The 12,120-nt window shown below is 46.7% G+C and overlaps 5 protein-coding genes across 5 annotated transcripts; 3 read left to right on the top strand and 2 right to left on the bottom strand.

Moving 5' to 3' along the window:
* Positions 1-65: 65 nt before the first annotated feature.
* On the top strand, positions 66-1,851 carry N7471_009745 (MFS transporter; the record flags this gene model as incomplete). Its single annotated transcript, XM_057282464.1, has 4 exons — positions 66-181; positions 249-523; positions 582-1,453; positions 1,519-1,851. The coding sequence occupies 4 exons, from the start codon at positions 66-68 to the stop codon at positions 1,849-1,851; spliced, it is 1,596 nt and encodes a 531-aa protein (XP_057133347.1).
* A 1,697-nt stretch (positions 1,852-3,548) lies between these two features.
* On the bottom strand, positions 3,549-5,058 carry N7471_009744 (fungal specific transcription factor domain-containing protein; the record flags this gene model as incomplete). Its single annotated transcript, XM_057282463.1, has 2 exons — positions 3,549-4,080; positions 4,139-5,058. 2 exons carry the CDS (start codon positions 5,056-5,058, stop codon positions 3,549-3,551), a joined length of 1,452 nt encoding a protein of 483 aa, XP_057133346.1.
* Positions 5,059-6,296: 1,238 nt separating this feature from the next.
* Positions 6,297-7,683, bottom strand: N7471_009743 (FAD-dependent oxidoreductase; the record flags this gene model as incomplete). Its single annotated transcript, XM_057282462.1, has 2 exons — positions 6,297-7,313; positions 7,390-7,683. The coding sequence occupies 2 exons, from the start codon at positions 7,681-7,683 to the stop codon at positions 6,297-6,299; spliced, it is 1,311 nt and encodes a 436-aa protein (XP_057133345.1).
* A 540-nt stretch (positions 7,684-8,223) lies between these two features.
* On the top strand, positions 8,224-9,897 carry N7471_009742 (major facilitator superfamily protein; the record flags this gene model as incomplete). Its single annotated transcript, XM_057282461.1, has 4 exons — positions 8,224-8,434; positions 8,498-8,619; positions 8,674-9,243; positions 9,310-9,897. 4 exons carry the CDS (start codon positions 8,224-8,226, stop codon positions 9,895-9,897), a joined length of 1,491 nt encoding a protein of 496 aa, XP_057133344.1.
* An 885-nt stretch (positions 9,898-10,782) lies between these two features.
* N7471_009741 (uncharacterized protein) lies at positions 10,783-11,064 on the top strand (the record flags this gene model as incomplete). Its single annotated transcript, XM_057282460.1, has 2 exons — positions 10,783-11,010; positions 11,056-11,064. 2 exons carry the CDS (start codon positions 10,783-10,785, stop codon positions 11,062-11,064), a joined length of 237 nt encoding a protein of 78 aa, XP_057133343.1.
* Between the last annotated feature and the right edge of the window lie 1,056 nt (positions 11,065-12,120).

The raw sequence follows: 12,120 nt of genomic DNA, 5'->3' as shown, positions 1-12,120 counted from the left end.
TAATCGCAACCTACCCGGTTTCTTTTTCAGGATATTCACTGCCTATCTTCGAGAGCTTCACCACAATGGAATCTCTCTTTCAATATCAACGTATCAGACAAGCTGTTCGTGAACAACTAGCGGAAATCAAAGAAAAATGCAGCTGCGAGAAATATACACTTGGATCACCACACGCCTCGAGGTAAGTGATAGCTCAACAAAGCTTTGCAAATATATTTTTCAACACATGCTCATACTCAATTATTCAGCTGTCAGTTATACAATGCTTCGGTTTCAGTTCCGCTGAAACAATTCTCACTTCAAGCAAAACCCACCGCCGATTCCCATATCATTGTGGACTGGGATAGTCACGATGATCCTTTGAACCCTGCAAGCCAGAGTGTGTCGCGGAAGTTGTTTATGACCTTTCTGGTCTCTTTACTTGCTTTTTCAGTAACCGCCGCATCCTCCATTGATGCTTGTGGCGTCCCACAATACAGTGAAGACTTCAACGTATCCGAAGTAGTCGGATCTCTTGCAACAGGTAAGTACATACTTTCAAATGATTATCTTACTTTTGCATAAGTTGACCGTGCCAACAGGTTTATTTCTGGTCGGCTTTGGGGCCGGTTCTCTCCTTTCAGGTCCATTCTCCGAGACTTTTGGCCGGAACGCCGTCTACCTGATAACTATGGTCATTTTTCTCATTTTTATCATGGCCGCGGCACTCGCTCCAAACCTCCACAGCCATCTTATCTTTCGTTTTCTTGCTGGTTTCTTTGGCTCTACTCCACTCAGCTGCGCTGGTGGTACGGTAGCTGATTTGTGGAATCCAGTACAAAAGACGTACGCTTTTCCAGCCTATGCTATTCCATCATTTTTGGGACCAATGGCTGGGCAGATAATAGGCAGCTATATTCCTAATAATTTGGGATGGCGTTGGCTTGAGTGGATTATGCTTATTATGGGAGGCGCGATTCTTCTTCTTGTTCTTCTGTTGCAGCCAGAAACATACGGACCTCTTCTTCTGTATTGGAAAGCAAAGATTCTCCGCGAAGAAACTGGGGACGAGAGATACAAAGCTCCGATGGAGATGAAAAATGAATCTTTGGGCCGGCGGCTGCTCACCTCAGTATATCGGCCATTTGTGCTGGTTTACTCTGAGTTGATTATCATCTTGATGTCGCTCTACCTTACCGTTCTTTATATTGTCCTCTTCACCTTTCTGGAGGGATATACATACGTTTTTCGTCATACATATGGGCTTTCACAGGAGATGACGAGCATAATCTGGGTGGGGATGCTATGTGGAATTGTTCTTGTTAGCTGCCTGGTTCCGGTAGTATACTCTTGGACTGCCAAAGAGTACAAGAAGTCTTCTACTATTGCTCCTGAAATGCGACTGTGGTATGCAATGCTGGGTGGTGCTCCAGCGGTGCCAATAAGTTTGTTCTGGATGGGTTGGACCAGCTATGTAAGTGCCCATGATTTGTTCGTTGTTGTTTCGGTCGCTGACCTTCGCGCTCTCTCTATCTTCAGCCGTCCATCTCAATTTGGTCTCCTATCATTGCCTCCGCCTTATTCGGGTATGGGATCACGACCATTTTCATCTCCGCATACATGTATATCATAGATTCCTATGATGTATACTCGGCATCTGCATTGGGGTTCCTTGTTTTTACCAGATATATGGTGGCAGGCGGAATTACGGTTGCCGGTGGGCCTATTTACCGTTCTATCGGTGTTCATTACACGTTGACCATCTTGGGGGCCATCAGTACAGTCATGGCCACAATTCCGTACCTGCTTTATGTGTATGGCCCGAGAATTCGCAAATACAGCAAATTTGCTGTCAACATCGGTGCAGAGTAATGCTTGAAACTCGGCAGACCTCATGTGAAGAGCTCTGCTGGAAGCATAACTTTATGGGCATGGGCCCATCAGAAGACTATTGAGTAATGTTAGACAATGTCGGTCATCCCATTGATGCCTTTGTCTGGTTATCTCATTGATACCTCCCTTTGTTTGCAGACTGAGCCTGCCTTTGTTTGACAGCTTTTGTTTGTCAGGGTATAAATCACTTGCTTTAGATAGATTGAATAGATGATGATTTCGCTTCTCTCTCTTCCCCTAGCTAGTAGTCTCAACAAGTAGATACCAGATTAGAGTTCTTAGAGCACCTTAAAAAAAGGATAGACAGTTAATGCGAACCAAATGATACAACCTTGTGTAGTACTTAATCCCCAACCGTCGCATTAAGATCGAACTTCTCATGCACATATTGCCTTGCATCCCGGTCCAGAGCAGAGCTCATCAGGTTGTCAGGTTGTCAGGTGACTTCGGTTTACCAATAGATTATTACCAGTAATAGAGCGAACGAAGTTGGAATCCCAAATTTCCCCCAAACCCGTGAAATACCAGTCCTCAACCAACGTTCTTCTGTTTCATCCACTCTAGGGATGATGGCTGTTGTAATGTCGAACAACTCCAATTATGCAGTCAACAGCAGTGTTGCTGAACCCAGCAAACTGATCCGAAACATCTTTGGTCAATGCATTGAAGCGGCGTCCTACTGTCCTCGAGATTTATAAGCAGAGCATCCAATGGAGTCTCGCCTTCGACATTGCGTTGTTGAAGGAGAACTCTAGCTCTGCTCAGGATCACCAAGATAGAGGTAGAAAACAGAGATGAAACCGTAAGTTACGCAAGATATCCAGGCCAAAATAGTTGTCGATGGACTATATCAATAACTAGAAGTTAAATAAATGTACCATAAGGGTCTAATAATGTCTCAGGTAGCTCAGGCATAAAGCCGAGCCAGGACATATTAAGCACACTTGCCATTCTGTCTTCATCTGCCAGTTGCTAGTCTTGATATTCACAAGGGCCTGTACCTTCCGTTACCAAGAAGGGGTTTGTCATTCTATTGTCGAAATGGCGGGGTTCATTCAACGATGATGTTTGCTGAGAGCCAATGCCCTGATTATTGTATGCCATGGTGTCTCCATCACGACCTAGGTTTGCCGGTGCGTGCGGCATTCTTCGAGGCAGCTTCTCGTATAGATTCTTCAAAGCGGCGACACTCCGCTGGGCCGCTAAAATGTCATTTTGAAAATTTTCAAGGATATTTAGTGCCCGGGCCCAGGACACTTCGAGATCCGACTCTGATATCTCCATCGGTCTGATGGCTGGCCGCAGACGTGCCGCAATAAGTACAGTAGCAGAAACGTAGATATCTAAAGTCCAAATTGTGTTAGTTGATTTGCATATAGAATATACAACCAGTGTATAGCTACGTATACACTCACGCAGGACTCCATATAGCCAATTTGGTTTCACACCCCAACCCTGACCAGTTGTGAAATTATCATATATCACATTGATCAAAACCCGAGCTGCTTTGACACAAAGGAAAGAGCACTGCAATGTTGTTCGATATGTCAGGGTTTCAGTTAAGGGGTCATTCGAAGGTCTTTGCAAACGGTCGCTGGTAGAGCAGAATTTTACTAGAATTGGCCGGAATAAATATATGCGAACTTGTAGATGTCTGAGAATGAGGGATAAAGTCGTCAGAGAAGGAGGTCATATTTACGAAGTGTGGTGTCATCAAAAGATTCAACCTTGGACTGAACCTGCCTGAGAAAAAGAACAACTGACTGGCGATGAAACATTATATGGCGTTCTTCATTGGCTTCATTTCCTGGTTTCCTCATAGAAACCTGTCGCAAATGAGACGGAATGCGTTCGTGGAGCACCACAAGGTCGTTGTCAAGTTTCAAAACCGTTTGCAGATTCTTCAAGTACTGTTCACTTTCACAAGCGGACTTCTGACCCTCCTCGACCGATGGTAATGTCAGAATCTGCTGCACAATGCGGTAAAGCTTCGCCGATTCAATGAAGAAAGACATCATTGATGGTGGAATATGTTGTTGCTCGTTCAGTGTTGTTCCTTCATTGATATGGTTGATTGTGTCAACCTGGGGGTTTTGGAGATTGGAGAAAAGATGGAGATTCTCATCGTCTACATCCAGTGGCAGAGGAACAGGGTCACTTTCACAGATAGACACCATGACAGGTCGACCCAGGGTCATACATAACATTCTATTAACTCATGAATCAGCTGAACGGCCACCATGCTGCCAGGAAAAAGTGGTCTTACCGTTCGCTCGTGAGGCAAAAATGATAGACTCGTTTCACAAGCTCTCTCTCGACAACGTCCGGAAAGCGCTCTTCACTTGATGTTGCGGCCAGGTGAAAGCCCATTTGATGGCAACTGCGTATCGCAATAGCGATGGTATTCCACGCCTTGTATGCTCTTCCTGTACATTGTAGATATTGGGCTATAAGAAGCATGATCTGTAGATGAGGTAGGCTATTGTCGGTCGAATCCACTGCATCAAAGTCGAAAAGCTTTCGGCCACGATTGAAGAATACTTGTGCTGTTGCAAATGCTTTACCTAGAGCGATCTCATCGGAATATTGGCACTTACGTGCCAAAAGAAGATTCAGAATACACACAAGGGTGCTTTCATCCACTCTCATTAGCGGGGATGCAACAATAGGAAGTAAATTCCCTGCCCAGAGTGCGTCGTATGATTTATTGAAGATGCTGCGGTTCAGGACTGGATAGAGAGGATGTATAAGCATCCAGTATGATTGCAACAATCCATCAACTACTCTGCGGGGCGGCAGAACGTAATCTCTTGGCACAGTCTGTTGGTTTGAGACGAACGAGCTAGGGCTTGGCGGAGTCTGTGGTGCAAGCCCGACAACAAATGATGAATCTGGGGATTTTGCATTCTCGTCGACAGCTTGTCGAATACTAGACATGAATGTTGCAGCGGAGGAAGGTCCTTGAAAGCCTTCATACTGAGGTTCGCCCGTGACTGCAGCCAATATGGCACTGACTTTTGTTCCTCGTTCCTTCCTAGTGGCCAGTTCATCAGCTTCACGGTGGCTAGTGGCCTCCACTGAAGCCGCCTCATGGCTTTGGCCGGTGTAAGGTGACGTAGCAGCTGCATTAACTGCATGCTGATTTCGTTCGAGCTCTTGGATTCTTTCCTGAAGAATTCGAACCATCCTACATTCGAACGCTGAGGAAAGAAAGACAGACCATTGCAGAGGATCGCAGACTTACAAGTCAGGCTCAGGAGGCGCGGCCTCTTTCCCGTCAATTCGTTTCCATGTGCATCTATCTTCAATCCACCCATTCTTCGAACAGGCGCCACATACTATAGTGTGCATTAGTGGTTGCGTGGTTGGTCAATCATGTTTCACTCAACAGGACATCCCTACCCGGGCGGTAGCCGTCACATTTGGTTTTCTTGCTACGACAGGGGGCGCACGCCAGGAGGGTCTTTTTCTGACGCTTTATAGCACGTGGAGTGTCCATTATTTCATCTCGCAGTGTCATTACCACCAGAAGTGCGATTTCTTTGGGACTGGGACTTGGTGGAGGAGTAGCTTTTGCGGGGCTTCGTTTCAAGAACCTTTAGGTTTAGGAACCGTCGGACTATAATTAGTCAGATAATCTGGTGGTACCTAGGTAGAGCGGTAGGACTCTCCATTGGCAAATCCCATTCGTGGGCATACTCCAATTTGGGTGGCTAATTCCCGGTTCACTGCGGTTTCTTTGTCTTCCTGGGGGCCCTAGGATCCTTTTGGCCTAGGGCCTTTAGGATGCGACCTATCTAATTGGCTCTGGCAAAAGAGGCACAAGAGTGTATGGCTAGGTACGTTATTATACTAAACTATAAGCGTATTCAAGATAATATAAAAATTCTTATCACATGGTGATCGGCAAGGGGGGCACCGTAGGACATATGAGTGGGGTATGAGATTATTGCTAATAGTACCCCAAAGGGTGCTGTTAGAGTGGCTAGTGACGTGCTGATCCAGTGGGAACTGCGTGTCTTTAGTTATTCGAGCAGAGTGGCTCTCATAAGTGCGTTATACGTGCCACACTATACAGAGTAGTTCCCATATGTGAAATGAATTACTCCTTTTGTCAAAAACCAAAAACCAACCTTGGAATAAACCGCCATATATTAGTCAGATATATGAGTCGCCATATTTAATCAGCCAGGGGCCATCCTAGGATTCAATTTTCAAGGTAACTAGGATCTATTAGAGGCTTTACTACACATAACCTGATGAGAAGGGGGCGTGAGACGCCATCAGGATACAAATTCAAGAGCAAGAGGGAAAGGGTTGTCAATCGTCTACAACAAGTTCATGGTCCGTATAAATATCCAGATGTTATTGATAGTACTACTTTATAGCTGTAAATATTTACGACTGCGTGGTGACACATTGCTTCACGAAATTGGAGGTGCATCGGGGAGCGCAGAGGGATCTAGAAACGCGCCGTTTGCTTTGAGACACTCTTGAACGTCTGAAACTGTCCAGTCATCCCCCTTGTCCGCGAGAAGACTAGCAGCCACCCCTGCGGCCTGCCCTGTTGCTAGGGCAGTACCCATGACCCTAATAGCACCTGAAGCATACTGATCACCGTCTACACATCTGCCAGCAACAAGTAAATTGTTGGTATCTGAGCTCTGGAGACAGCGCAATGGGATCTCGAAGCATCCACCGGGCGTATATCTGAATGTACTCGCCCAGTTCGGGTCTTTTTCGTCATGGAACTCAGACGCCCAAGCACCTAGACCGATAACATCTGGGAACTGGGCGCTGGTCATGATGTCGTTCTCCGTTAATTGGTACACTGCATTGACGTGACGACTTTCTCGAGTGCCGAAGTTGGGCCCAGTCGAGACGATATGCATATTCTCATGACCCGGAATTCCTCGCAGAATACTCAAGTACTGCTGTGCTTGTTTTCTTGCCGATATTTCGGCCTGGGTGATGCTTGCTGCTTCAGTCGGATCGTAGGAAGCAGTCGGTAGGAAGCAAACAAAATGCCCTGATTGAGGAAGTTGAATCAAGACAGAGTCGACCTTTTTTAGTGTCGCTCCCGGGCCGTTGGGGTCGTTCTTGGCATTGATGAGAGCCTGGCGCCAAATGGCTGCCGTTGGTTTTGTGCCCGCTGCCACTCCACCAAATCGAATGGCTAAAGACCCTAAATTGACATTGCCATGGTTTCCAAGCCGGGTTGATGCGCCTCCGTGGTAAGCCAGATCACCATCCCCCGAGCAGTCCACAAATGCACGGCCTTGCACTAGGTGGGCGCCTCTCCGGTCCTGTATCTCTATAGAGCTGATTGAGCTCCGTGTTGAGCGATGGGCCCCGACTACATTCGCATGGAGCAACACTTCGATGTTATGCTCGGTGATCAAATCGTCCAAGACCACTTTCAGACATTCAGGGTCAATGACCTGGAAAAAGTGATTAACATCGTTAGCATGAATCTTTGAAACCGTCCATCAACCGCTCACAGAATGCAAATCGTACCTGGAAGATTCCTCGATGGCGAACCGGGGTCTCAGCAGTACCCTGGATATCAAGAAGTCTCCGTCGCAGATCTGACCATATCTGCCCGATCGCAACCCGAGGGTGCTTCTCCAAAGTAAAGAGGCCACAATACGTGACTACTCCTCGATGTGTAGCCGCTCCTCCTAAACAAGCCTCGGACTCAACAAGTAAAATCCGTGCTCGAGGATTCGCTTGTCTCGCCCCAATTGCTGCACCAATGCCAGCGGCTCCTCCGCCGACAACTATAACATCGTAGATTGATGGGACTGACATTCTGGACAGGGTTTTGTTGACAGAGCCCGTTCTCGAGGTCTTGTAGGCAAGAGGAAAAGCCGGGACAGTCACCATTAGAACAATCCGCCGCGCACTTCCTGCGTTTTAAACCTCATACCCGGCCCGGTGTCGGGAAGTCATTTTGAATTGCTTGTCTTTCCCCAATTTTGGCATGCACTAGACTCTTTGGGCATGTCTTGGTTGGCTGAACCATCGCGCGGTGATCATCCAATCGCGATCAATCCCCGTCAACGCGATCCCGAAGATCCCTAAGAAATCCAACCGGGATCGATCCCGAGTACAAGTCTGGGGTAACTGGAATCTGCCCCACATTTTCCTGGCCCATTTTCTTTCATCGCTGGAGAAAGTCCATTCTGAGTAACTCAGTATCAAAAGTGTTGAGACTAGGTAACCCCCAGTCTATTTAAACGAGGAGAACCCGGGGTATGTGCGGGGGCGCCGTCTCCTCCATATAAATACCCGTACTCTACTTCTCATATGGTCATTGCCTAAAGACCATTTTACGTCTCAGTCGCAAAGATGAAGGATCAAATCTCATCGGAACATGTGGCTGAGGTTGAGACAGACTCTCCAATTAATACTGAGAAGGTTTCAGTCTTGAATGACGAGAATGTCGCGCTTGAGACTCGCATCCGGCACAAGTTTGACAGGCGCATTTTGGTGCTGGGAACCCTGATTTACCTCTTTGCTCAGATTGATCGATCAAATATGAGCAACGCCGTGGTTCTTGGTGAGTGAGATGAAAGAACTCTGCCCAAGCTGAACACAGCTGACAATGTCTCGCTTGCTGTAGGAATGGGGAATGACATTGGCCTTCGCGGAAATCAATTCAATATCAGTCTTACACTCTTTTTCCTTACTTACATTCTGTTTGAAATGTATGGGCTGCCCCAAATTTCCCATAGTGGCTTTTCAGTTCTGAGCCCGCTAATGAAATCTGGATAGACCCGCCAACATGGCATGCCACAGGCTCGCGGACCGCGGATCTGGCTAAGCACCATCACATTTGGATTCGGGTTGGTCACTCTCTGCACTGCATTTATCGAAAATTACCACGGCCTGGTGGTATGTCGTTTGCTGCTGGGTGTATGTGAGTCTGGGGTGCAGCCCGGCATTGTTTACGCATATTCTCAGTTCTACCGGCGCCATGAGATGGCTAGTCGTCTAGGGATCAAAGCCGCTGGTGCTTCAATTGCTGGAGCATTTGGTGGGCTCCTGGGCAGTGGTCTAGGCAGAATTCCTCAGCATGGGATCTTGAAAAGTTGGAGGTGGATTTTCCTAATTGAGGGACTCCTGACTCTAGTTCTCGCGGTTGTCGTTTTCGCGCTGATGCCTGGTGACGTGGAGACGTCAAAATTCCTCAATAACGACGAACGTGAAGTCGCTAGCAGGAGAATAGCTCAGGAAAATATGACGACAGGCGAAGAGAGGATGGATCTCGCTACATTCAAGAAAGCACTCTGGAATCCAAATACCCAGATGACTGGACTAGCGCTGATTATGTCACTTCTGTCCTTGACTTCGCTCTCGTTATTTATGGTAAGTTGCTTTATTGCCCGCGTAATAAAAGACCCGCTGTCTAACCGCAAACATTCTCTCCGACAGCCTACCTTACTCAAATCTGGCATGGGGTATAGCCCAACAAATGCCCAGCTTTTCTCAGTCCCTCCATATGTCGCCGCAGCGATCGCCTGCGTTATTGGCTCATTCCTAGCAGATCGGCTACACACCCGCGGATACATACTCCTGACTTTTACTCCCCTCACCATCACCGGATTCGTCATCCTAGCCACGGTCAAACAGGCCGGCGTGCGATACTTTGCCCTATTCATAGCCACCACTGGCGCATTTACCTGCTCCCCCATTTTCCTGGCATGGGTTAGCGGCAACTCTGCAGGTCCTGCTGTCCGCGCAATTGTCACTGCGTATGCCGTGGGAATCGCGAACGTCGGATCCATCATTGCCACATGGACTTACCTCCCTGGTGAAGCGCCTTATTATAGAATGGGACACTGGATAAATTGTGGAGCTGCATGTATTCTGTTTCTTGCGGTGGGATGCAATATGGTCTATCTTAAGATGGAAAACCGAATGAGGATGGCGGGTAAAAGGGATCATAGATTGGCAGGGGCGACTGAGGGGGAAATTGGCAGATTGGGGCATTATCATCCGGAGTTTCGATATACGCCGTAATTATTCACTCTTCTACTTGAATGATCACCCTCTCATGCCCTGGTGTGCTTTTTGATGAGCCCGATAAGATCTCAAAGATTATACCCACCGTGTCTCTTCATAATTCGCCCAATATTATAACGTCCCTTCTGTTGAATTACTACAATTATTGTAGATCATAAAGAATGTAAGAGTGAGACTCGCGCGCAGGCCCTCGGTTTGTATCATTCTATCCTGACTTATAGGCAACATTTTGCCATCTGGCTCTACCCTGTCGGACCAAGCTTTTTCCTGTAATGGGATATTGCTTTTCTCCAGTCAAGAACTTGGGTGAGTAGGGAATATGCATCTATTGGGGCGAAGAAACGGTATCCTGATTCTTAATCGACTTAGGTTTAAGACGACAACAAAAGGCTTCAATTATTAGAATTCAGAAATTGATTTAGTGACCTGAATAAACCGGGTTGTTGCAATGTTTTATTCAACAACCATCAATCCAATCCAAACACAGTAGAAAACTTCAAATTACATATACCGTGTTGAGCTATGAACAGCCCTCACCTAAATAGCTGTCGTGTTCGTAGGAAGTAAACACCAGGTCGAAGCTAAGGCTTTTCAAGCCCCTAGCAAATATCTGCTACTACATCAACTAAAAAACAAAACACACAGGCCATTGCAAGACAAGGACTGTGTGTAGAGTTTACAGCCATTGCTTGGGCTTTAAGATGAGTAATTGTGCTGAATTAGGGCACCGTGGCTCCTAGGAGTTGCCATTACTGCGCACTCTGTAATAATATAAAAACCTTCAGGTTCCCTCTAGTACCTTTATCTGCAGTGAAAATTTCTCGTGTCTTTTAAAAGACCCCTGCACCTCCCAGCCAGTCCATGCGATTGGGCATTTTTACAATGGCCCTTCACTCATCTCCGGCTCCACTGCCCTTCGATGGCCCTGCTCTGCTGCAATGCTTCTTTGGAGAATTTGATGATGTCAAGAGCCTGATAAAGGAGACAATGGCCACTCTGGCTGTTGATCCCATCATCCAGGCTCGATGTACTATATACATACCATATCCCGTCTCCGCCTTTCTCTGGCACCGATTTTTGACCACCGGGGCCTCTTATGAAGCTACAGACGTATGAAAGATTCCTCCTGATATAATTCATCTTTTTTGCTAACAGGACGTTTAAGGATAATTTTGGGTCGACTTATCGCAGACTTGCAGGCGAAAAGAGTGTCACAGTGAAGTGTCTCGATAAAGCCAAAATTGCTTTCTTCGCGACCCATGAGATGTGCCTGATCACCTACAAATCTTTATACTACCCTTTCAGTTCTACCACAAATACAAAGGACACTTTTGTCTGTGGTCCTTTGAGAGGGCGCTGGCAAGTTGATGAGCTTGAAGCCCTCAGAGACCGTGGATGGACTGTCCATTACTATGCCGCTGGTAAATTGCGGGATGATACTTCAAACTTGAAGCTGGAAGCGGAAAAGCTTTTTGGAAATGACTGTCATGACCGTCCCTTCCTTGAGAAATGTACTGTAATTGATTTCAACGCCGAGGTGGAAGACGAAGACACGCTGATATCTACGGACACAACGCTGAGTGTGCAAAATGACGCAAGAATTGAAGTAGATTTACTCGGACTTTGTTCTTAATGAAGAATTATGGCATCGTTATCTGAATCAAGAGTCATTCATGCGGGATCGCAAAATGCTAATAGATTTCGAAAAGCTCATTACCGTGCATATATCCCTTCTAGGCAAAGCATCTCTGGAGAACCGTAATCACATTCAAATTTTAAGAGGATTTATTGTTTCTATTGTCGAAGCTATATAGTATGCAGCTACAAACTGTAGCTGCGATAAATACGGTCTTATCGCCCGCAATATGGCTCGCGCTGGTGGGGTTCTTGAACCTCAAATGGATGCACCAGTGGTCACATCTGAGAAATCACCTGCCGAATCGTGTATCCCTGGAGTGGGGCGGGGACTGTTGCTGGTACTGGCGAAAGTAAGTTCAGTGAGACACAGCTGTATGGGAAGTAGTACCACACTGCACAGATCATAGTAACTCCATAGGCCATTCTAAACGAGAAATATAGCTTAGGCTGCCCTTACGCAGCTCAAAATTGGAAGTTTCAGGAGGGCACAAATTCATATTGGAAGTTGGAGGCGGTTCATGTATCAAAGGAAGGCATTACATTTTTGAGGGGTCTAAGTTTCAACGGGTAGGTACTATAGTA

The sequence above is a fragment of the Penicillium samsonianum genome (genome assembly GCF_028829775.1).
Source record: "Penicillium samsonianum strain IBT 33392 chromosome Unknown utg000005l_segment0_segment0, whole genome shotgun sequence".
Lineage (NCBI taxonomy): Eukaryota > Fungi > Ascomycota > Eurotiomycetes > Eurotiales > Aspergillaceae > Penicillium > Penicillium samsonianum.
The sequence above is the reverse complement of the archived record's forward strand: the minus strand, read 5'-3'. Positions and strand labels throughout refer to the sequence as shown.